At 39.3% G+C, this 27,545-nt stretch overlaps 1 protein-coding gene across 1 annotated transcript; it reads right to left on the reverse strand.

Moving 5' to 3' along the window:
* LOC137278232 (uncharacterized) lies at window positions 1-27,545 on the reverse strand. Its single transcript, XM_067810451.1, has 18 exons — window positions 27,137-27,545; window positions 26,581-26,647; window positions 23,134-23,282; window positions 17,919-18,049; window positions 17,138-17,273; window positions 14,568-14,636; window positions 11,849-11,952; window positions 11,144-11,225; window positions 9,283-9,450; window positions 7,788-7,874; window positions 7,013-7,107; window positions 6,811-6,918; window positions 6,249-6,309; window positions 5,175-5,282; window positions 4,404-4,468; window positions 3,264-3,335; window positions 1,696-1,865; window positions 1-519 (listed from the first exon to the last, which is right to left on the reverse strand). Exons 2-18 carry the CDS (start codon window positions 26,645-26,647, stop codon window positions 392-394), a joined length of 1,800 nt encoding a protein of 599 aa, XP_067666552.1. The 5' UTR covers window positions 27,137-27,545; the 3' UTR covers window positions 1-391.

The raw sequence follows: 27,545 nt of genomic DNA on the forward strand, positions 1-27,545 counted from the left end.
TCCATGTCTGTGTAAACACCAAAGTTTGGTACACAGTCATTTATTCATTTAACAACTAAATATTGTATATCACTTAGTACAAAGTACAAGGGAGATATTTCAAATGGCCTTCTTGAAGATCAATCAGTTATTGCAGTCAGTGTTTTGTGATTCACTTGAACATGTAACATATTTCCAAAAATAGTGGACAAAACCCAAGGACTGAATTTACAAAATATCCCCACAAAAACCAACAAAAAACAAAAAAAACACAAAAAAGAAAGAAAGAAAAAAAGAGAAAAAAAACAAACCAAACGAAAAAAGTGCCATAAAAATAAAAACAATAAATACAACATATGTTTATTAACGTAATGAGTGGACGAAGATGAAACGTGTCTTGTTGATCTATCTTTCACCCCTGATAGAGGTCAAATGTCAGTTCTGACATCCACTCATTGACCATTCTCTCCAGGACTCTCAGAGGCACCGGACCATTCTTTAGCAGGAGGGCATGGAAAGCCTTCAGGTTGAAAAGGGGCCCTAAACATAAAAATAGAGTGATTCTGAAAAGTAAAATATCTTTGGCACGTAGAGGTAGCACACAGTTTATAAATGAACCTGAAAGAACTGTTCGTTTTAGTTTGGCAATAAGATCAGAAAATATAGGATGCAAGTTATAGGATAGGATTAACATTCCTCTATGTACTATTTACTTTGGCTAATAGGTTTACTTCGGAAATGTTTTGATTGAGTAGGTATGTATATTCCTTGATGCCCTGTGTACTGAACATAACAATTATAGACAGCTGGATTATTTTGTATTAGTCACATATGTACATTTTCTTATGTATTGTGTATTGAAGATAACATTTATGGAAAGCTGGAATATTTTGTATTCGTCGAATATGTACATTTTAGATGTACTGTGTATTGAAGGTAAAATTTGTAGGCAGCTGGAATATTTTGTATTAGTCACATATGCGTGCATTTGTAATATACTGTGTATTGTAGAAAACATTTAAAGACAGCAGGAATATTATGTATTAGTCACATATATACATTTTGTCATGTACTGTGTATTGAAAGTAAACTTTGTAGGCAGCTGGAATATTTTGCATTAGTCACATTTGTACATTTTGTGATATGCTGTGTATTGAAGATTACATTTATAGACAGCTGGAATATTTTGTATTAGTGACATTTGTACATTTTCATATGTATATATTATGCATTGAAGAAAACATTTATGGACAGATGGAGTATTTTGTATTAGTTACATTTGTACATTTTGTGATATACTGTGTATTGAAGATAACATTTGTAGGTTGTATGTGTGCATTTGTGATGTACTGTGTATTGAAGGCAGCTAGAATACTGTGTATTAGTCACATTTGTATATTCCTTGATGCACTTAGTAAACACATACACACAGACAGATACAGACACACACACACACATACACACACACAGTCAAGTATGTTTCTCTCTCAGAGAGAAATCAGGGGCGGCGGAGTATTTTTGTATCTGAATCTTTCGCTCGTCATGCTGAGACTAGTGTTAAATTCCCCACACAGGTACACTGTGTGACGTCAATATCTGGTGTGCTCTATGAAATCGCTATAATAGCGTAAATCATACTCGTTCCCTGTTTCCAAATATCGCCATATGTTGAGCATACCTACTTTCTTTGAACCGAATCTTTACTTCAACACTCACCGAGCTTTCTCATGGCTCGCTCCCTCAGCTGCCGGATCTTAATCTCTCCAACCTTGTATGCGCATGCCTGGCCTGGCCACGTGATATAGCGGTGCACCTCGCTCTCGATGTCGTTCCGCGAATAGGCTGTGTGTGCCAGCATGTACGAGACAGCCTGTTGCTTGTCCCAACTGGAACACATATTCAAGGGCATTAATATACTGAAATATTGAAATGAAAATGTATCAAACCCATTAACTTCATTGAATTCTGTTGTGTAATTATGGTATTTGTAAAGCCTTTGTAAAGAATCCAAAATGTTTATGGAGTCATTTTAGAGGAAATATACCCGGTGATTAATTTACTTGTTTTGCCTGAGTTCTGACAATGCTGTTGTTAACACAATGAGCATCGGTCTACGGAACTGGGATTCGATTTGCGATGTACTGAGTTTACTGTATCTTCAGTTTTACAGTTTACATCCCGTGAATCTGTAGAAACCCGTCGGTGAAATAAAAGTTTCTAAATTAACCAAATATAGACATTTGTCATCATTGCATATTAACTGAGACTTCATCTTAGGTGTATAGTGTGACAACATGGTGACGATAGGGTATGTTGCCTGGCGAGTAGTAGTATAGACAGTGATGGTTTTTGACCGCAAAGCAAAACGACTTTCTGTTTTATATTGTGTTTTACAGCTGGATGTGAGTACATCTTAGAGACACACTTTGTCTTCAGATACTTTTGGACCCCTCCCCAAAGAGAGGTATATTTGTATTCGGAAAAACAAAATGGGGAATCCAGCGGAGAAAAATATCTGTCGATGGACCAAGGAAAACCAACGGTGAAAGTGCACCCCAGTTAGAGACATACAGGTACACAGTCACATAACAATGCCGGGAACCAAGCTATTGCACGAAGCCTATGCCGAGATCCGATTGGGTCGTTTGTCCCTTCGGGAAGCGAAGAGGAAATACCACATGTCGCAAGTCCGGTACACGCGAATTCGGGGGCTCCAAACCCAAAACGGCAGAAGTCTTTGAGACCCTGTTGGAGAAGTGTCCCCACGTCTTGCTTTCCGACCAAGAGAAACAAAAATTCTGGAGTGGTCGGGCCACACCTTCGAGCAGCACCAGATCCCTCGCCAATATCTAGAACTATATTTGCTGTGCTTTCACGAGTTCGTAGAAGACGGGAAAATAGTCGATTTCGTCTACATGTACCCGCTCATCTCTCGCCGCCGACTGCTGTCAGGAACCCATGGACAAACACAACTATTGCACGTAGTGCTTCGCCGCCATAGCTAACTACAGTCAACCACCTTTGTGTCTACGTTGACGAGAGTCATGTCAACACTACCTTCGATGACCGAGGAAAGGAGTACACAGTGGGCTTTTATGTACTCTGAAGCAACATTAAGCTACATCGAAGTTCGACACGAAGGTGTCTGATTTCCTGCCTAATCTCTAATTTGTCAGTTATACTCACGTCATCCTTACTAAACCCATATCTTAAGATCTTTTGTGGATTATGACACGTCATATTTTTAACGTCAAGAATAGAGCTGCATCTTCATCATTACCTACTTGAAGTAGTGAAGTCCAGTGTCGACAACCATCCTGCACGCACGGAACATCTCAGACCCGTACCGCCCCATTCTGTTGAATAAAAGTTGAAACTAAAATATATACACTGAATCATCACGGGTGTGTCTGCAGCTCAGAATTTCAGCTTTAATTCGGACGGGTGGTCCCAGAATTCCTAGTCTCCCAGATACAGTACACTAAGGCTATAACGACCTTAGACGGATCACTTATTTTACGTCGCAATAACCATAGTCCGTTGTAAGAGTTTCCGCTGAGCTTTACGGCGAAAGGTCTGAATGGAAAAAGAGCACTGTCAGATGTAGTCATGTTCGTTATAAGTATTACTATTGGATGCTTTTGGGGAATCAAACAAGAGACTGCTACCCCAGCCATCTTGGCAGTTGAATGTGATTATAACATTATATATTACGTATATATAAATATATATTATTTGAGAAAATGTATCCCTAAAAGTAGGATGCATATATTGTCTTGAAAATGCCTGCATCAGTTGCTGAGTAGAGTTCTCACAATCATCCAGTGCTATCTGAATACAACACTGACAATCATTCAGTTGCTATCTTAGAACAACTTTGACAATCACCCAGTTACTGTTTGTCTACAACACTGACAATCATTCAGTTGCTATCTGAGTCGACACTGACAATCATCCAGTTGCTATCTGAGTAAAACACTGACAATCATTTAGTTACTGTCAGAGAATAGCATTGTCAATCATTCAGTTCCTGTCTTAGAACAACATTGACAATCACCCAATTACTGTTTGACTACAACACTGACAATCATTCAGTTGCTATCTGAGTGGACACTGACAATCATCCAGTTGCTATCTGAGTAAAACACTGACAATCATTTAGTTGCTGTCAGAGAATAGCATTGTCAATCATTCAGTTCCTGTCTTAGAACAACATTGACAATCACCCAATTACTGTTTGACTACAACACTGACAATCATTCAGTTGCAATCTGAGTACAACACTGACAATCATTTAGTTGCTATCTGAGAATAGCACTGTCAATCATTCAGTTGCTATCTCAATACAACACTGGCAATCATTCAGTTGTTAGGACAACAGCACGTTGGCAGAAACGGTGAACATGTTGGGTGGGGCTACTCACAGTTCATAGTCATCCTTGTATAGGCCTAGTTCCTCTCCGAGATATTCTGCATACAGAGCCCATCCCTAAAATGTAATGCGGAATGCTCTACAAACACACAAGGTGCTACAACGGGGATCATTTAACATAGGACAACAATTCCTCATTCTTTTAATTCCTGCATTTCTTTTGTATAAGGAAGTCAAGATTACAACAACAATCAACAATAGATGTGTGAAATACATTTAGACATTAGTTCGGATAAACCTACGTCATTGCATTTGTTTACACATAGAACAAATAAAATAAGTGACACAAATACCATTACAAATTGTGGATACCTGTGTGTAACACCTGTGCATATTTAATGCGGTGTATGCTTGAGAGTGAGACTCTACCTGTATGAACCTGTAATTGGTCGTCATACACATAATACGAAAACATGGACAATAAGTGTCCTAACTTTGATTGATAACCCGACTTCTCTACAGTAACCAAATGTTACTGGCTGATGTCTGACAGATGAAGTATGAAATCAATAATATATTAAGCTATTATATATCTTTACGCTACCTTCAGCATTATGTTAGCTATTTATCAGTGGCACCAAAATGGTATTTACACATTGGAGGAAAGGACGGGAATAACTAAACCCAGTGTACACAGGCTTTAACCACATTATAGACTCGTCACCCTTACGTGCACCTAGAAATAAATATGTTATTGTCACATTTATATTTGGGGTTACACTTTCTTAATGATATTGTCACAGAAAATGGTGTAAAGGGGTACCTCGAGATAGGCTGTATAAAAGGGGAATTTGAATGGTGCCTGCCAGTAGTTGGTGTCTTCTTGGAACTTCCGGAAAGAAGGTAGGTCCGCAGCAAGCGCATATATTCTCTTTGGAAAGAAAATACATTTTTGGCATAATTTGTCAAAAAACATATCATATATATAATGATATAACGTAAATGTAGGCGTTTAATGATCTTGAAGTTCAGGAGTGTGTCATCCATCTGTCTACTAATGTAAATAAAAATTATCAATCTCTCTAAACTAACAGTAACTCTGCAAGTCACGGTAACACTGTTCACCAAAACACTGTGGAACAGTCAGTAACACTGCACAACTCACAATAACACTGTGCAACTACCAGCAGCTCACAGTCACACTGTTCAACTAAACACTGTACAACTAACAGTATCAGCGTGCAACGCACGGTAACACTGTAAACGGGCAGTCATTCTGTGCAACGCAAGGTGACACTACTCAAATAACAGCAACACTGTACAATTCACAAAGACACTGTTCAGTAAACACTGACACTGAAACTAACAAACACATTGTACAACTAACAGTAACACTGTGAAACTAACTTTGTATAAACACAGTAACGCTGTATAACTAAGAACATTTCGCAATTCACAGTAACGCTTGTAGACTAGCAGTAACTCTTTGAAAGTCACAGTAACTCCATAAACTAACAGTAACACCGTGCAAGTTACAGTGACACTGTTCAATTCAAAGTAACACTGTAGAACTAACAGTCACATTGTAAATTTACAGTCAAGGAAACTTATCCAATACTAGCTATAGATTTTCAGATGACATACGAACTAGTATAGGGTTAGCTCCCTTTCATTCAAGTCAACAGCCTAAGGCTCGCAGAGTAATACCTCTTAAAATAAAACATTAAACAAACTGACAACGGGTGAACAGAGCAGCTCTCACAGAAACACAAACACAGTCACACACACAGAAATACAACAGAGCACACAACAACACAGGGATACCTGCAATAACATTCACAGAGATATGGTGAATGAGACAGGAGTATCCACCCTGACAGACACACGTGGACCTTACCTGTAAGTGGTGACCTGGTACAGTCTCGTGAAGGGATAACGCCTTCATGTCGATGGTAGCACTGAGGATGGGACAGAAACAGCAGATGGTATCTAACCAATTGTCATCTTACCACTCATTAATATAAGTAACGTTAAAGTGACACCCATGTTCAGACAACAAAATAAAAAAACGTGAAATCGGCATTTAAAATGTACCTTTTCACAGCACACCGAAGGCTGAAATCACCTAACTGTCGATTGCATTATGAATACCCCACTTGTTCTTCATTGCATCAAGCAAACCACTGTGGTGAGCTTAATGTAATGCTTAATCACTTAAAATAACAACCAAATAGAAACACATTGATATTGATGAGCGGCAGTGAAGTCTGATGTGACAGGAAAATGAAGACTAGGTACATTTATGGACTTTGCATGACAGAATGTTTTGATCAAAAGAACGAAAAAATGATACGCCTTACGGATTGACAGAGAGACTATAAATTATATAACATTTTCTTTGGTTACATCATACCAATGAAAGGTGTTCCTCTGCGGTGGTTTGGGGTCAATTTACTTACATTTCACTTGGATGGAAGAGATTCAGATAGAAGATACCAGGACGAGCTCCGTCCGCTGTCCCCGCCAGATATTCCCCTCCCACCCCGTCATATGGCATCGGCGATATCCTGAAACAGCAGACAACCAGTACAAGTGGTCGAAACTCGACTTATGAATGCTTGTATACTTATGGTTGGTGAGAGTTTCATTTTGTTACGGTACCTTAAAGGCAAATTCGGGATGTCTTTGAACAGTCTTGGTAGCTTTGGATATACCTCATTGTAGATAATATCGTTGTACTTCTGTAGAAGCGTTTGCTGAAAAAAGATACATACGTGAAATAGAAGACTGGATTCAATTGCGATCTTAAACTTGGATATTGCAGTGTCTCGGCTCACGAAGATATGGATGGGAATTTGTTTTCAGCAAGACAAGCTTGTCGTAAGAAGTGACTAACGGGATAGAGGGGTCAGATGTAATTATTTACAGACCTTTGTGATATAGCTGGAAACCTGCCGACATCAAAACAAACATGATTCTCCCTGGGTAGAACCCGAATTGAATCACAGAACCTTCCTAATTTATATCAACCCTAGAATTATGAAACCGCTCTGTTCGTAGACACCGGATTCTGAACCCACTAAGCACCGCTTTATTCGTGGAGGCGGGATTCTTCATCTACTGAGATGCCGATTTATTCGTGGAAGTGGGATTCTTCATCTGCTAAGATGCCGCTATATTCGTGGAGGCGGGATTCTTCATCTACTGAGATGCCGCTTTATTCGCAGATTCTGCACTCACGTTGCTCCGTTATTCATGAACACAGGAATCCATACCTAGTACGTTCCCGCTTTTGTTCGTGGAGAAGGAGACGGGATTCTACACCTGCGAAAACCCCGATTATTTGTGGACACAAGAATCTACTAGTTTATATCAAGTCATGGGACACTGCGTGCAAACATCCTACCCAGATAGAAGGGACAGTCTACATACTTACCCCCGACGTGACGTGGAAACGGGCATCACTACGGACCTCATTGAAGAAATCGGAAATAGTTCCATTGAAATTCATTCTGTCCATTGTCTAGAAAGATTCAACACAGTTTATCAAAACATATGTGGCATGATTTACCTCAAGCGTATGCAATTCCCAGCGTGTTATAGACTGGCAATATAACTCAGTTGTATATGGCTCCAATATTCAAGATGTCAACAAATATAAACGTCTATTTTACGTTGCTGTTAGCAATAAATCACCGTCCTGGACCTCCTTTCACAAAACACTTTGGTAACCTTAGAGCAATGTGAAACAATGGGTCTTAAGGTTAAACTTAGTGATGGTTGTTTCGTGGAAGGACTCTCAGGACTTTAATGTAAATATTTATACAACATCTGGTCACACCAGCAGAAAAAAGAACACATGCCAAGTTCAGCAAACTCCATCTGTCGAGTGAAGAAAACAATTTGATTAGAATGTGAAAAAATGGGGTAAAAGCCTGGGAAGTGCAAAAAAATCATAGAGAAATAGATGAGTTTAGGCCAAAAATATACGTTTCAATATGGATCCTGGGACACAAGGGAAGAGGGCAATCACCCCACGTCAGCTGCCTGAACTGTGAGCCAGGTGTGCTGAAGCGTGGGGTAATATTGTCAAAATGCACATGAACGCCAGTCGCAGTGTGGGCATGGAAATGTTAAAAGATGTTTATAAGAAGTAGGCGAAGTACGATGGTGCATGGCGATGGAATTGATCCCTCGCGTAACTTGCTCAAATGATTCTCACGTGCTTCAGCGGGCGGGCAACCTCGGGCCCCTTAGTTCACAATGGCAAGCGCAAGTGGGTGGCACTTGCTTATACGAGCTAATATGTGCCGTTGAGAATGACAATATCAGCGCATTGAGTATGTACTTGTTACGTGGATATGTGCGCTATTTAAACATCTTATAACAATAAAATGATAAAAATAGTGTAATTGCATTAATACACTTAATGCTAGCGGGTCAAATTGTCAACGTATCCTTGTTTGTCAGTAATGCCAGGTTTGTATATCGTGGTATCATGGCGACAGTTCAGAACCCTTAAGGCAATGTCGTAACATGCGTTGTTTCATCGCAACATTGTAGTATCGCCATGATAACGCATTAAATCTACTACCTCACTTTAAGCTCTATCATCTCTTCAGCAGCTGAAAACCCTGTGGAAATGTAGTAGCATTACAATTGCATTTTTGTTCTGTCGTTACAACGATGTTGTAATGTTACCAGAGCAGTCCTGTATGATATCCATGTCTGTGCTGCATTGTCATCAACTGGGCAACTCGCTCATCATCAACAAAACTGAGCTAAATCACGGCAACAGATATATTGCACGCAATCTCATTAGTATAAACTTTAACATCTTTTGGGTGTCACGCTCGGATGCGTCTAACACCATAACCACGACAGCATGACAAGGAAACTGCCTCTCATTAAACTTATGTTTGGAAACGTACCTGCTCCATCTTTCTCCGAATCCTGGTCACTTCGCTCAGGCCCAGCTCGTGAACGTATTCCGGCGTGATGTCCAGCGACAAGTGCCACCGTAGACATGCCCTGTAGTTGTCCAGTCCATGGTCCCACTGACCAATACCCCAGGATGTCCGGGTGTGGGGCAGGTATTCCTGGAACAAGGCACAGACACATGGGTAGTGGAGAAAGGATACACAGGGGAAAACCGTTTGGGTTTAAAGCGTATTCTCGTTGGCCGGTTGCGTTATATGTATCATAGGACGTGAAAAGCACTTCTGTGCCTGGGACTCTAAAGAAATAATGAACCAAGAACTGTTCGGTTTGGGTCCGTATACAGTCTCCGAGCAGAGTATCAAATAACTGTTTAAGAGCGCATAGTATTTTAAAGGACTAGCGCACATACACATGCTTGCTCTTATGCATACGCATGCACACATTTATACATACACATATATGCGTCGCTCTGTCTGTTCAGTAGTCATCAACATGTATTTAAATCCTGATTTTATATATCATTACATCGAACATTGATTTATAAAAGCATCCTATGGTTGTTAGAACTGATTTCTCTTTACACTAATTAGGGCGATGGGGTAGTCCAGCGGTTAAAGCGTTCGCTCGTCATGCTGAAGGCTCGGGTTCGATTGCCCACATGGGTTCAATGTATGAAGTCCGTTGTTGTGTCCCCTGCCGTGATATTGCTAGAATATTGCTAACGGTGGCGTAAAACTAAACACATTGTTTGAGAACCACAGCAGTGATAAAACACACGTTCATTTACACTGGGCGAGCAAAGATTAAAGGTCACATGCAACGTTAAAAACAACTTTGCAGATTCTGATACACTTACCGAAACAAATCATCATGAAACAGTATGCCTGCCCAGAGTAGGAGGTTGTGACCAGTAGTCTGATCTTGGTTGTGTACACAAACAAGTAAAAAATCTACTCGTTACATATAAAAACAACAAACAAACAAAAAACAACACACACCCCAAAAAACAAACAAACAAACAAAACTCCCCCCCCCAAAAAAAAGCAACAAACAAACAAAAAAAAACCCCCAAAAATCCCCAAAACAAAAAAAAACAAAAACAAAAACAAAAACAAACAAAACATGTTGACTGTAATAAACTGACTCACAGAGAAGCCTCAATATCTGGTCTACACCTATATGTCTGCCTGCCTGTCTGTTAATGACAATATGCAATGCACAACTTCAATCACTGATCACATGCAATTTGAAAGTAACACCTATCGGGTTTATAGGCCATAACAAAGACCCGGCTGAACATATCGGCAAATGAACCCAGTGGCCAATGACACGGTATCGTTACACGCGAGCTGTGCACACACACCGACTCTGACTGGTTTCGGTATCGCGGCTGCTTCGTTTCGAGGGAGGTAAACCAAAGTGCTAAGTATTGCACTTTTAATCTGTGATTATACGGTTATAATTGTTTATTTGTTTTATCACAATCACCAATGCATTTTACATATCGTGAAAAAGTGATAACTGTGTTTTAATTATGTTTACTTTTTTGGTTGCACGTGACCTTTAACAGTGCACAATTATAAACAATAGTGAGTAATACAGATGAGCGGCGTTGTAGTGTTATATAAATATAGAAAGGTAAATTTACAATTATCCGTTGATGATGTGCAAGACGAAACTATTCTAATTTGGAACGTACTACTGTACCCATCAAAAACAAATTAACAACGATTAGAAAATGGGCAACGAGAACACAGACACATGTGCAATAACGACATCACACTTGTGATGTAAAATCGTGCTGTAAAAACTGCCAGTTTATGCAATAAGTATTGCACATATGTACATTACATTTATGATATAGTTCTTCAGTGTTCGGAATGCCTCTATGACGTCACTGACCAATTGCTTTCCCTTGTCTCTGATCTCATCTCTGAAATGGAACAGGTGTGATGTAATTCATCCCTGAGCAGATTCAAATTCATAATGACATTCATTATAGTGCAGATGTGGGAAGAAAGTTGTTAATATGATTTGATCAATATTCACTGGTAATATGAAACATGAATGGTGATGGAATAATCAACAGCATTACAAGAACACGATATTCACCATGGTTTAAAAGCGACAACATACTTTCCAGAAAGACACAACATATGGCAAAATGAGTCGCATCAGACAAAGCTTGTGTCACTGATAAGTCAAATTTGGGAAAGATCAGAATATCTATCTACCTTCTACGACGAACGCACACTATTTTTTCATACTCCGTTTATTAACGATCACTATTGAATCGTCCGTGAAGATCCTGACTAATATTGGTGATAAACTCATACTTGTGATAAAAGGCAACGGGATAGAGTGGACAGGCTCGCTGGCTTGTTTGACACATATCATTGGTTTCCAACTGCGCAGATCGATGCTCATGTTGTTGATCACTGGGTTGTCTGATGTCGACTCGATTATTTACAGACCGGTGTCATATAGCGGGAAATGTGCTGAATCCGGCGTGAAACTAAACTCACTCATAACTATTGAATTTATGTAAGCATTTACCTTTTAACCTCCGTTACACTTGACATGTCGAGGAATGGACTGTAGAAAGTTGATTGTGTAACATTATCAACGAGCAACTTGTCTATCTGACCGGGAACCGGATCCTGTTGAAAGAATACTGTAAGTAAATACCGTGTTTATAGAATTGTCTTTGGCAAACAGGTATTAATGAACACACTGCATTATTCAGTCGGACAGACAAACACACAGACAAATGGATATATGGCCCTTAGGCCGACAGTTTAGTGTAAATGTATACCAGTTTGCGCAGTGACAGCGTTACTATCTAATACGACCTATTACTGTAAACAGCACTTCATACATGAGCAACATCATGAGAAATGTATTATATAATATTTTTGGGCGATTCGATCTATTGCGACTGATATAGCATAGTAATAAGACTAATTTATTCAATAGATGCACATCTTTCACACGATGCCATTTAGAAAGTGGTCAAATGCAACATATGTCATATTTGGGATTTCACTTTCTCAGTAAAGTACAAATTCTAGTACTTTTTTTGGGTTGAGTCCCATCCGGGATTCGAACCCGCACCCTCAGAGTCAGTCACCTAATCGCCAGCACACAAAGTCACCCGCTCAGCCACTGCGACTTCCACAAAAATATGACATATGTTGCACATCTTTCGTTGTTAAAAGAGCCATAAACATTTCATTTGATGACTGTGTACATAGATACAAAGGTAAGTATTTCAATCTTAAACATGAATAAACATGACGATATATTCTCATATTCACCTTCTGAGAATGGTCTCACATGGTACGTTCATCATACGGGCATTTAGATATTCAGTCTATTTGCATTGAAATATAAAACTACAATAAATGAGTTACCTAAATTGTTGGGAAAGTACCATCCTCGATATCTCCAGGGTATACGTTCCGATAAGTCTCCACTATACCCTGGACGCATCTACGGCTCTGCCCGATAAATTTATTACCTCCCTTTGCTGACTCCGCCTTCTCACATCAGCTAGGCCGCCGTTATAACGCAGCTTGCCAGTGTCAACAAAGGTAGCGATCGGATCTGCGAAGGTTTGCTCGCAGTACCTCCCAGATTTTAAGGAAATCATACAAACAAACTTACAGGTCCGAAACTTTAAAAACAACATATGCAAGAACGCCTTCTACCTCTTCCAGAAAACCTCTGCATGGTTTCTGCTGCCAAGTATAATTGGTTAGATAATTCAAAAAACGAAAGTGAGTTGTGATTGGTTCGCTCAACTTCCAAGCGTAGACACCTGACTGGATCAAAAGACAGTCAAGGGAGGTAATAAATTTATCTGGCAGAGCCGTAGATGCGTCCAGGGTATAGTGGAGACTTATCGGAACGTATACCCTGGAGATATCGAGGATGTGAAAGTACTGAACGTTAATCAATTAAGTTACTGTCGATGGTGCTGCTGTGTGTTTAATTATAACATCACAGTGGGGATTTTACGTGTAACAAGGGGCGTCATATACTCTTAAAACGTAGGGGAACCTAAACTTTCAATTTGGATGAAAAGAGTGAACGTTAACAAACGTTTCAAGGACAGACATCTTATGAACGCACCACCATTTCTCTCTATTACCACCACTAACCAAACCGCACGATCTGCACGTGCACAACGCAGTAGCCCCATACACGTGCATTGGGTCCCATTCTTGATTTTGACGTTTTTTCAAGAAGGTCGAGGAATCACTCAGGGCATTAAATTTGACACTCATCTTGCATCACGCATTTGTTAGTGTTTGTTTCTGGTCGTTTGTTTGAAAATGAAAATCGTACATATGCAAATACATGCCATACAACAATCATCTTTCAAAAGCGACTACATTCCAAATAACTATGGTTGTAAGGAAGTGCAAATGGTGATGCACTCTCAAAACATTCAATAATATCATATCAACATTGATTGACTCCGATAAATCTCCTAAATATTTTTAATCGTAAATAAAGAAATGAAGATCCCCTACTTTATTGGAAGAGTGCATATCGTAATGCTCTCAGGACTTGAACCTAGGACACGGCGTAATGAACTCACCATCACAAAGCCGCCCTAATACACATGCGTCTAGGTTGCACGTAACATCTTTTCAACTAACATCTTGTATGATCCCCATGGAGTTCAGACTGAAACTTCGATGTGCCGTTGAGAATGACAATATCGGCGCATTGAGCATGTGCTAATTGCGTGGATATGGGCGCTATTTAAACATCTTATAACAATAAAATAAACAAATATTGTAATTGCATTAACACAACTAATGCTAGCGTTTACAGCCAGTGGTGAATGCCTACACATACGAACACTCTATAAAGTTGTAGCATAAAGTGAACATCTTTATGTGAAATAGCTACCCTCTAATGCCTAATGTAGTACTTACTGTTGGCCTCTTACTGCATAACACTTACAACACTTGATGTATTAAGAACTGGTTCAAACATCATACCGGCTGCAGAACAAAACTCCTTAATCCAGAACTGTTCAGGAAATGGTGAACCAACGGAATCGTGTGATTCACGATGTGCGTAAAGGTTTCTCAAGAAATTTGCATTTTGACCTATGCTTGCATGAGTCGGTAAAAAGGACAATCAGAATGGCAAGCGAATTCTAGCTCACAACTGCAAGAACTGCAGCCGATAACATACTGCTTTACATTGATTCATTAATATTTCTCTGTAAATGCTGTAGTGTTGTGTGACCACCTACCACGGACACTCGGTGTAAAGTGTGCTGTTGGCGTACTGCTTCACCGAACAGATATCTGAATTCTGCCAGCTGAAAGTAAATAAGACGTATCACATGTTAGGGTGTCAGTGCTTGTCACAATTTCGGCATCTTGAAAGGATTTTGTTCGTTTGCTTTTTAACTCACCGGACAAGCAAGACCAGTTCTAACTCGCATCTTAGAGTCCCTTGAAACTAAAGAATGTCTCACGGTGTTACTACGTATCATGCTAATACTGATACGAGACTCCTTCTCGCTGCTAGACTGGTTTGTTTAATGCCACACGCCACACGCCACATGCCACACGCCGCAATATCCCAGCTAAAAGGGGCGGGCTCCAAATAATCGAGTCTGGACCACAAAATCCAATGATCAAGAGCATGAGCATCAATCCACATAGACTGGATACGATGACATGTGTCAACCATGTCAGAAAGCCTGACTACCCGATCACGTTAGTTGATTTTTTCAACAAGCATGGGCTGCTGAAGACCAATTCTAAACCGCCTATTCCGTCACTGCCAGATTTCGAGGAATGGTGCGGAAGCGTGTATATAGAAGATGCATCTTGGCACTAGCGCTTTGGACTATGGTTGTGACAACGCTGGACACTTGATATGGTCGTGACAAAGGCGATGATGCAAAGAATAGCGTCCCAAACCTTGGGAGTGGTTGGTCTCAATACGAAAAGCTGGATGCACTTCAAGCTAATGACCTTTGAGAATCGTCTGTTCCATTCTTTTGATAAGACATGACATATCATAAAAAAAACTATCATCATTGCCTTTCAAAATGAATTTGAGTAAAAAACCCACTTACATTCAGTAAATATGGATTATCTGTCAGTCGTGGGGCAATGTCTTTAGAAAAAGGCATCTTAACATTAAATTATTGGGGAGATATAACGCTACTGGGAACTCCCGGACAATGTGTTAGCCATGTCTGTGATGAGTCAACGCAGGACATGATTTAAAGTCAACGCCCACGTAACGTTTGTATTAACGGATCGTCTCATACATTCCTTAGCCCATTTGCAACGTGTAATCTAATATTCAAACTTTCGAGAGCCCGCGTAAACACAGGTTTGAAGAGAATAACGACGAACAGGGTCGCTAAGCAGATAATGCTCTCACTGTACTTGCCGGTATAAAGTGAGCCGGAATGCTTTCTCATCAATTTCACATCTTCTTGAGGGAAATGTGTTGACACGGGGACAACCGTAATCATGGGGGCTTAGTTACATCAGGAATATATTTTCGTTGTGTGTGTATAACGCGGACAAGTTGGTATTCGTCCGTGTGGTATTGACATGTGGTGCAACAACCCCAGTATGTGTCAGCGGATGTAGGAAGGGACCAGTCAAACAAAAACAGATTTAGTCATACATGGTTGTGTCGAAGTTGAAAGTACTAATGTTCTTCGATTTATTAGAAGTTCGATATTATGGAGCAAATACATGATTGAGTAGGCTATGAGGGACTGAGCTTTTACTTCGAGATAAATGTAAGTTCGACTCATCATGGAGAAATACAGGAAGACCACAAGAATGATAACTAAAACATATTGCCGGCCCTGTTAACAATGTAACCAGCCCTGTATTAAATATAGGAAATTGAGATATGGTGGGTTTGAGAAAGTAATTAATGAATTACTTGTAGAGAGGTAAATTTAAACGTGCAAAAAAGTTCTGTTATCAGAAAAGAACGACATTATTCATTGGCTGAAAGCATTCTCAAGACACATTTAGGGTTAGATAAATGGGTAGGTTTATCTGTGGAAGTTACAATTTGATTGATCATGAACTATACAGACATAATCTAGTTACCACGATTGTACATTATTTTCGAAATATTTCCCGTAATCAATGTCACAGACAAATATACACCCTTGGAGCATCATCGACATGGCGCGTTGGAGTGATCTAGTGGTTAGAATTATTTAATTCTCCTGCCTATGTGTGCAATGTGAGGCCCTCTCGAGGTGTACATACACATGTATCTTGCATTCTAATGCCCATGTGTGCTGGAATATTGCGAAAAGAAGGGTAAACCATACTCACTCATTCACACCTGCAAATCATCCAGTCCAGATTCGAGTAATCGACAATCAAGTAAACAATGTTACATGAAAACCAAGATCACAGCAGAGGTAAAATGGTAAGCTATAGACCAAGTGCAGAGGCAGCCAGCCCGATCCATGATCTCCCCCGATACAAACAGCTTAGATTGGAACCCCGTGAAGATCCGGGCTAGAACTGGTCTTCGGTAAGTCAGACTCGCTGACCTGGTTAACACATGTCATCATATGACAATTGAATTTGATGCTAATGTTGTTGATTACTGGATTGCTTGGTGCAGACTTGTTTATTTACAGACCGGCATACACCTGGAATTCGGCATTAAAAACAAATCCGCCAGAAACGTGTTCAGAGGTAAGAAACAGCACATCCTTTATCTATGTGAGTGATCACATCAGCTCGTATAATTATTTCAAAGACGTTTGTAGATACATTTCACCCCTGAGAGGATACACAAACTGTAAACATGACTTACCTGCTTTGGTAGTTTATGGAGACGCCGAAGATAGTTCTCGTAGTCATGGTCTGTTTTGAATGGCAGAGTCTCAAGGAAGTGAGCAGGGTTTGTCTGCAGGCCTTCCAGAAAGTTGATTGGGTTCAGCGTCTCGTAGCTGGAGAATGACCAACATGAAAGCCATGTGATGACATTGTTCCAGGATTAACTGTTTGTGTCACATGAAAACTATTTAAGCTCCTGTATATACTAAGCTATATATGTACAGAAATCAGCCACTTAAATTGAAAAGGAACCCCAGTGAGACCTGAGAATGCTGAACTTAGGGAAAGCTAGATTTACTTCAAATAGGTTTTTACGATTGCAGGGAGGGCCAGGGTGTGGGGAAAATAATCTGGTTCAGGATCTGTGATGCGGACTGGTGTCCTTATGTTACAGAAGTATGAAATACAGTTTGTTTGGCCATGCTGGGTTTTACGCGACGCTTAAATGTGTGTCCATCATACTAATGTAGAGAATGTACACAGAAGAACAATTCACTCCATCCAGGGGGACGCACAATATTCACTACAGCTGCAACACATTCATTGCTTAACTGGTGCTACTTCCAGGAGCAAAAATTCAACATTTCATCCATCGGTTCAAATGATCAATGATGAATTCCAGACTATAAAGAAATCATCAAAGCGTTCAGTTCTTTATACTGTTACTTATCATGACCGTCACAGTGCCCACAAGGACCTTTGAGTTGGGGTAAAATCCTGTCATATTTAACATGAATGGTAGATGCGTAGCTTCTCACAATCTCCATGTGAACCCGTCCAGATACGTCTGAAGATGGTCACTGAGGATCTGGTAGTCTGTCTTGTCGGCCGTGTCGAGGTCGTCGAAGTCGACTTCCATGAGACGCTCCAAAAAACCTTCTACAACATTCTACAATAGGGAGAATAAAAATTCAGGTGGGATTGAACGAAAGACTTAAAGATATATTTTTGGCATAATCGATACATGGAATAACAGATAGCATCCGGAACAATCCTAGTGTTATCGGACTACTGGGTGTGGTTAACATAAAGTAAAAAAATAAATATATGAAATTAAGAGATGAATGGGAGAATAAATAAATTAGAAAAAGAGAAAGTGAAGAGTACTCCTACGTTTCAAGCGTTGTGCGTCACAACGTGCACCCACGTTCGGTTCCCCACATAGGTACCATGTGTGAAGCCCATATTTGTTGTTCCCCGCCGTGACATTGCTTGAATATTGCTAAAAGCGGTGTAAAACTAAACTCACTCGCTCTAATTACATCGATGTTCTCGCGGGGCTTTAGAACGCACTTTTCTGTCTTTGGGCATAGACACCTAATGCGTGCTGGAAGGTAACTAGTCATATCGTCGAAATACACTTTGAAGATGGATCGATTGAATCTACTAGGCTCATCAAGCAGGAGACAACATAAAAACATCTAACCACATTACTGGTGCTGCCTTTGTGGCAAGGCTTTTGTTTTGTCGCTGTGACTTTTTCGTGGAAGTGCATTATCTCCAGGGACAAACATAGAAAAAATGATTTCATATCAGGATTGACTGGTGTAACAGCGACACACCTTACGTTAAAAGTCAAAAACATGTTTGGCTCGTATATAGTCCTGGATTTGCTATGTGTACCGTTACCGTATATACATCTAGACAAATGTATTGCAACACCAGAATAGTTGCAGGCTGGTATGATTTCCATCTTGTTAATGAAGGAACATATATCAAAATATGCACGTGAAATTCATGCACCCAGAACCATGTAAAAAGACACGTTGCAAACTGAATCAGTTCAGTACCGAATTCAAGAAGCACAACATTTTTGAACATATGGGAAACATCTGGGCCCTCCACAATTGTCGGCTACAAAAAGATGGCAGATAATCGGCATTAGAAACGCAGGAATGTCACTACGCCAAATTGCTGTTCAAACTAGTCATCATCCATCAACATCACCTTTTGCAAAAGCACCGGGAAACAAATGATGTGAAGGACAGAAGACGTTCTGGTAGACCTCCATGCACATCTGATAGGGAAGACAGGGCACTCCTGGGGCATGTGCGGCGTAAAAGTTTTGTACCGAGTAGCGTCTTAAAAGGAGAATGGCTGCCCAATCGGCGAATTTCAGACAGAACGGTCCGTAATCGTTTGAAAGCAGCAGGCCTCTGGGCCAGGTGGCCTGTTAAACGTCCTCTGCTGACGGCTGCTGACGGCTGCTTACAAAGCTCAACATCTGTGTTGGTGTAGGGACTGCATGAACTGTAACTTGGCATCGTGGAGAAAGGTCCATTGATCAGATGAGAGATAATGTTTTTCTCCATGACAGATAGCCTGTTTGGAGACGGAGATTCGCTGCTTTCACACAGAGGAACACTATGAAACAAGTCGCATGTGGCGACGGAACATTTAAAAAGAGACATCTTGCAACAGGTCGTTGTTCCACATTTTGATGACCACCCTCTCCGTACAAGACCGGTTTTTATGGATGATAATGAGAGACCACCTCCCCCTCCCCCACCCCGCAAACTGCCCTGGTTCGTCATTATCTTAGTCAGCAAGCCATTACAACAATACCATACAATGACATTTAAGAAGCCCTGATATGAATCCAACTGAGCATGCGTGGGACAAAGACGGCCTCTAGTTAAAAATTTTGCTGAACTTGGTGCTGTTCTTCATGAGGAATGGAACGTCCTTGTTTTGTCAGTAAGGAGACGTGTTACTGCAGTTGTTGCTACAGACGGTGGCTGCACCACATATTGAGGTTCATGTCAGATTTGAGTGCTTCAACATTCTTTCTAGTGACATTAGTGCTCCAATGACGTCTGACCAACATCACCTTGTTGCTGTGACCATACTTATTCTGTCACTTGTTTTGTGAGTTTCGTACGGTCGTTTTGAAATCACAATAATCGAATGAAAAAGTAACAAAATTCATGCAGTTTTGTTGTCATTTTATCGTTAATACTCTATTTATCTCACAATGAAAGGTTTTATCCCAATTAATGGCCTAACCATATAACGCCATTGATATAAGCAACAGCGTAGTTCCAAAATCCTTGCTGTTGCAATACTTTTTTCACGATGTATTATACATATCCCTTCATGGCATGTGAGCAGACAAGTATTACTGTGGGTGGTTCTTCACGATATCACTCTCTGTCTCATTAATGCATTTTGACTATTTTCTATGCTGAACTGACGGACTAATCAGATATCTGAGAAACATCGGTTTTCTGAACAAAAGAGACTCTGTAATTAAACACCACGACGATAAAACATTTCCCACGGTGGAAATACGAACAGGGAAGCCCAAATCCACACAAGTTTCCCAAAACAAAACACAAATCTGAAATTCATATGTGTCTCCTTGCCCATCCATATTACCTAACTCCTAACACCACGCATGTTTTCGTTGCTGTACAAAATGAATGATTATTCAGTGTAAGGAATCCCACTGACACCCATTTCCCCTGTGGCCATGTGCTTTAGACAAAGTCATTTAATCCTGATTGAGGTCACAGGGTCCGCTACAATCTAATGCTGAGAATGCATTATCTTTTGCAACACGCACTCCCTCTATTCGCTGTGAGACGCTGAGGAGAAGTTTACATGCGCCTTGACTATACTGTAATGGATGGAAAGCTGTTTTCTTTCTTGCATACAGAGTAACCTTTTTTGTAAATGGAAGACTTGATATTTTTGACCTTACAGAAAAGACTTTATGTCTTTCTTCAAGCCAAAAAGGTCGTGGCACACCTGGCACTATTTAACATATATATTTCCCATCATATCCTGTCCGTGTGCTCTATAAATTGGGAAGAAAAAGGATTGACCCCAGTGTGTAATGCCACGTGAACATTGAAGGATGTTCGTGGAATTTAAATCCGACTGAAATGTAATGGATACAGTTTTCTAAAAATGAAATGAATACAGCTATCTGAAAATGTAATAAATATAATTCTCTTAAAATGTAATAAATACATTTTTTTGAAAATGTAGTAAATACATTTTTTAAAAAATGAAATGAATACAATTTTATTGAAAATGTAACTAATAAAGTTATCAGTTCTCTGAAATATTATGAGTACAGATTTCTGCAAATGTGAAGAAAACAGATTTCTGAGAGTGTAATGCATACAGTTATCTGAAAATGTAATGGATACACGTATGTGATAATGTAAGGGATGCTTTGATCTGAAACGGTAATGAATAGTTAGTAATACTTTCCCTTTACAGTCTGCACAAAGGAGCATTTTCACTTTAGCATTTTTTCACTGGGAGGATAACTAATGATAACTAGTAGAACGTTTAATCATAACATAAGTGAAAATCCACTCACATGGATACTTTATGTATTCTAATCTGTCAAATATTGTAATACAGTTCCAAGTATCACGAACACGAACATTTCATTATAATCGCATAAACTTCAGAATACTGAACTGAATACTGAATACTGAATATCAACTACTTCTTGCATTTTCAGTAATATTTCAAATGCCTAAATGATTACTGCTAGGATAATGATATTCAAGCACTATTTCCAAAATGAACACAATAACATTTAATGGCTTCTGGGCCCTGATGGATAGAACCGAGTGTCTAGAAGCTGGAGCTTGACACACGAGGGATTCATAAGCAATCGGGGCGGTGTCAGGTCATATTCAGCATTAACACATCAGTTGTGTCCGCCATGGAAACACTGCGAAGAACTGCCTCAAGGGACACAAGTGTAGGGCCATTTGTATTCTCTTCCAAACTACTGCACTGATGAAAACGTAAATGCAGGTTTTGTCTGCTTAGATTCGAGTATCGTTTTAATCTCTTTGAAACGAATTAACTGATCACTTACAAATGCAATTGAGATTCGATATTGCAGATAATGATATTTTATATGAAACTGAATGAGCATTCGATCAATTATTAAGGTTGAGAGAGAGAGAGAGAGAGAGAGAGAGAGAGAGAGCCGATGAAGTAAAAACTTCATTTGAAACATAGCTATGTTAACAATTACCGTTTAAGCAAATGGTTTGATGTATTTATCCCCAAATTTGTATGTGTCAACATGGTGTAAATATATCCGTTAAAATGTACCTACATCTTCAACGAATTACACTCTGGCACAGACTAAAACAGTTAGGCGAAATACAAAAAGTGAACTGTTTCTCGGTTATCTGCGCGTCACTTTTATTTGTGCGCGCAACAATTTTTATTGCCATTTTAAAGCAAAATAATTTCGACTTTGCCGCGTTTGTCCACGAATAGAAATGAGTGTCTGTAAGAAATGTACCTGAATCTACAACTCATTAACACGCTCTAAACGCCCCAAGCTGTATTTCTGAGAGAAAAATATAAAAAAATGTCTCCTCCCTTGTCATTTTTTTCTATCAAACTTGTAAAAAAATTCTACAGCCGTCGTCACCTTTTAAAAGAAAATGAACCCGAGAATCATTTCTTTTATGCAGCCTTACATTTGGTCGACTCTTCTTCCCCAACAAATGACACTACAAGACACACGCTGTGCTTCTAAAAGCCACACATCTCTAAAAATACCCTTGTTGAGAAACACAAAAACCTCCAGAACTAATCGTCATTTAAGTTCCTGAAAAAAATCGATTTCATGTTTCAAAAACGTTTTTATGTAAAGGAGCCATTAAGGTTAAAAAGAAACATCGACATTTTATGTAAGTCTTGAAGCATGGGCACGGTTTCCTTGCAGCGGGTATAAGGGACCACATGCCTCTGTCTAGAATTGCCCTAATGTCCTTGTTGCATAGAGGTATTTCGGAACATGTAATAATAATTGAAAGACAAAATTACTGCATTTTCAGGACAATAGATAAAGTTTCCCTTGTCATGATCTTCTAGTAAGATAATTTAGGAACTGTATTTATTTTGGAAAATAAGTACATTCCGGATACAAGATGCTCGTCTACTGCTCGTCTGCTGTAGGGGACACATGACGCCACGTGCACATACCCGCCTGGATTCGAACACGGACACGTTATAGGAAGCCAGCTTGTCGTTAAATGTTGTTACACCAACTGACGAGGCGAACTCTGGCGCTTGTTCCATTCTCCATTCCCAGAAGTCCTTTTCGATCAACCGCAAGCTTTCACCTTTCACAACTACAGAAACAGTAAGACAACACACAGATATTGTATTTTGTTAGTATGCGTTTGCATTATCGTATTGAATTCAGAGAGATGACTGACTTAATGAGTAAATAATGAACCTGACAATCCCGTGATCAAAAGCAATAGCATCGATCTATACACATATTGGGATATGATGACAAGAGTCAACCAAGTCAGCGAGCCTAACCACCCGATCGCGTTTGTCGCCTCTTACGGCAAGCATGAAGATCAGATCGAACCCGAATCTTCAGGAGTCATACAGCATAAGAAAACCCATGACCGTTGTGGGGATTAATAAACTAACATTGATTTATTTGATTATCTTCAAATCTTCCGCGCAAAACAGTTAATGTATCACACAAAACGGAACAAATATGTGACGATTGCATGTAACGTCGTTGTACGATACAATCAATGTCAGAAGGATTAGTCAGTTATGCAAATGATATCATATAGAGGATTTTTATCGTATCAGGCCCCCATTTGTAGCCGGTGTGAATGTGTAATTAGGATTCTTATATCGTAGTTGTGCTAGTCTATAAAACGGATGATTTGTGTTGCGCTTAAGTTACTATAGTTACAGGCAAAACAATCATTACCATCTACGAGAATCTACCATCAAACTAAAACCTTCAAACATCTGTAATTCAGTAACGCTTAGAATCATTTCACAAAACGATGTATGATACAGTTCTTGGAGATTGTCAATATGCATTGTATTCCTATGAGATGAACAAGTAATCTTAGATAGAAGCCGCCACCGTCTTTGGAATGCCACCCGTCAACTGTTGCATGGATATTGTTTCAAAAGCAAATAATCTCAAACATGATTAACAAAAATATGCATCAAGAGCATCTTAATATGCATCAAGAGCATTTTAATATGCATCAAGATTATCTTAATATGCATCAATAGCATCTTACGAACGATACATTACTAGATTTGGAAACATTTAAATAATAACACTTATTCTTTAATCAGAACATTATTTTTAGTCTGTATCACTGTAACTGGGAGGAAGACAATATTGATAAATGCGAACTACGAAAGTCATTTGGTAGATTGAGAAAGCAACATATCAAACTAGCATCAGACGATGGAGACAAAATGAATGTTTTTTTCGCATCTCATAATGGAGTTTTAAATATCGTTTTTTCGTATCACACGATGGAGACACAATTGATGGTTCTTTATGGCCTACAGTAGAGACAAAAATAATTCGAAACAAAATAGTGTTTCTGTCAAGTTAGCATCATGCGGTGGCATGTTTTAGAACAGACATCCTACGTTGTCAGCAGAAATTTTCTTCAAGACACAGGTTGAGAAATCGACAAGATCATCTGGACCTACATAACTGTTTTCTGAAATGCTCAATCTGTACTAAGCAATGTCTGTTTGCTGATATACCTACATTATAATCTTTGAATGGCTTTTGGCTTTTGAAAAATTGTAAAAGTGTTCATAATTCAAAAAGAAAAAGTATAATTACTTTTTTACATTATTAATTTCCCTCGGAAAACCTTGACTTGGTCATAAACATGTCCTCATGAATTGCCCAAAGTCGATTCAGCGATTCGTTATGTTAATACATTTTTCAAAGCTACAAATTAAGTACAAACCTATCTCTGCGAGGGTTGGTTCTGGAGAAGTGTTTCAATGCGCTCATTATGCAATAAGCAATTATTCAATATCTGTGCAATGACTAACTTCACTTAGCGGGGCCAAACACAATGGCAGGATTCAATCAATATTGACACCAACGTGCAAACATTGAAGACTGTCACTCATAAAATATGCATGTGATACAGCTACATTTTACATGTTTCTCAGGAAAAGCTCTCAAGATCCCAAATCGTTTGAGGACGATAAAGATACAAAAACAGCTGAAGCCAAAGTTTTGTAGTGCTGCCAAACACAAGAAACAAAGGTTCTCGGGAATCGAATGGTATTAATATTACAGTGAAATGCCACGGGCGAGTTGAGACAACCCAGGGTACCATCAACAAGTATAAGAACAAAAGTCATCAGTTCTGTGCCTTCATTAGAAATAGATGATACACTACGAAGTACAAACAAGGTACAAACAATCCCATCTTGAAGGATCAATACCAGCATCGATAGTGTCAGTACGTACATGTTGACCCAGCTGAGGCTTGTCCACAACGCTATGTTGTGTAAACATATGCGTGTCTACATCTACACTGGTATGCAGACTACGATTTTGTATTTATTTAGATGTAACGCATAAGGTCTATAATATTATTCAATCTATTAAATCTATGATTTGTAATGCCATAGTTTTCATCACGACAACGTTTCATTCCAATATTTCAGTGAATATGAGTGAGTAAGTGAGTGAGTTAATATTTAACGTCACATCGGCAGTATTGCAGCCATATCGTGACGAGAACAATTAATTATAAAAATACAAATGAATTACTAGCACATACATTGTAAAACCCTGTCAACGAAGGACAGTAAAACTAACTAGAATATCACAGTTTAGAAGTTAAAACTAGTGATTAGACCTAAAACAATGTATCTATAGAGGACAGTACAATATAAAAATGAGCTATAGGTTGGCAACAGCTGAAGGTAGATCACCATACTAAGGACTAGTGAATATGAAAGACTACTGGAAAATATGCTTGTGTCAAATACATCATCGCATCCCACATCCATATCCTAAAACGGTTTATCTGGTTCAGACTCAATCAGTTACATACTGCCTCACACTCTGTTGCTGAGCGTGTCTACATCTGTGTCTACAGACGCAGATTCATAGTGTTTTGGCACAGACATAAACAAACTCTCATAGTCTAGTACTAGATGTTTATCATATGTTCTAAAACTTTCTGTGTCGGTTGAAATATTTCAAGGCTAATCATGTACATGTAACAGAGAATGTGTGACACCAGGGATTTCACGTCATTCCTAAACTTTCAAGGGATTTCATGAAAGTACAGTGGAAGCTGTCTAAACCGGCACTCACTGGGACTGAAGAAATAATCCAGTTAGACAATGTGCCGGATGATGCAACTGATTATATATGTACAATATAGTGAATTTCATAGTAGTGATATGTTCCATTGCACACGTCCCCTGTAAGGATGTCAGTGAATGTGTGAAATTAATGTTTGTAGCTATCAACGTTGACAATTTACGTTTACAAAATCACTAACTCTTTTAGGGATTACGTGAAATTCCCGGTTTCACTAATTCCCTGCAACATATGCACGTTGACATAAAAGTATGCACGTTGTCATAAATGTGTAATTGTCAACCTACCATTGGCTGTAATCACGGCTGTCCACAGCACCGTCACGTATATTGGTGACATCAGTGTCGTTGTCATCTGAAACAGGGCACAACACTTGCATATCACTGAAGTGTCCGCGCAGTGTCGAGATTACTGCTGAATATTCGTAAGTGAAAAATTCGACAGATGCATATCTATGGTAACAGAATGTGGAATCGTAGAACTTTGGCTAATGCTACTAGCGCCCCTATTGTCAAAATTCTTCATAAGAGCTTCATAAGCAATTATTGCTTTGGGAATATTAAATAACGACAGATTAGAACAGTGATATGTTGTTACTGAATAGGCGTATAACAATATTAAAAAGACATTCTCGAGGTGAACATTTAATTTTCTTTAGGATCATTGATTTAACTGTAGAAATATTACCAACCTTTCGAAATTTGGAATAAGTTCAGCTCAGCCTAAAGGTAGAGTCACAAGTATTACCCAGAATGTCATTAGCTAGTTGGAACGATCTGAAATATGCATGTGATTGACATTCGTTCCGTATGTATATAATATGGTAATAGCTGTAATACATACCTTTGAGCTAGATAAAAAATCCGAGATTTTTAGTCACGTTCAAACTGATATCCATTTCACAATAGCACAACCCTTTCACTTAAGAAATTGTAATGTCATCAACAGACACACAGAATATTGGCAACCAGATTCAACACAATCGGCACAACGGTCTGAAACACTCCACTGACGGAACAATTGATTTACCAATTGTTTGTCTGGCGGAACGCACACTGCGTCGTATTTCGCTAGAAGTCTCAAGACGTATTTGATAGCTATTAAGAAGGCGATCCCATTAACGCTCCTTCATGCCTGTGAAAGCACCTTTCGAAGTCGGCGATTAAGTAATTGTAGGCAGTGGATGTCCTTTTCAAATAATGACGTCGAGAAATCTGTGAGCTGCTTCAAGTGACTGCATGGTCGTTTGGAC

The sequence above is a fragment of the Haliotis asinina genome, chromosome 3 (assembly GCF_037392515.1).
Source record: "Haliotis asinina isolate JCU_RB_2024 chromosome 3, JCU_Hal_asi_v2, whole genome shotgun sequence".
Classification (NCBI taxonomy): domain Eukaryota; kingdom Metazoa; phylum Mollusca; class Gastropoda; order Lepetellida; family Haliotidae; genus Haliotis; species Haliotis asinina.

What these genes read in the sequence shown, in the direction of transcription:
- LOC137278232 (XM_067810451.1), bottom strand. Translation starts at nt 26,647, where the DNA reads ATGACAACGACACTGATGTCACCAATATACGTGACGGTGCTGTGGACA. An exon ending in AGTGTAACGGAGGTTAAAAG is followed by an intron (nt 11,226 to 11,848) that starts GTAAATGCTTAC and finishes GTTCCATTTCAG; the next exon opens with AGATGAGATCAGAGACAAGG. An exon ending in GCGAGCCATGAGAAAGCTCG is followed by an intron (nt 520 to 1,695) that starts GTGAGTGTTGAA and finishes TTTTATGTTTAG; the next exon opens with GGCCCCTTTTCAACCTGAAG.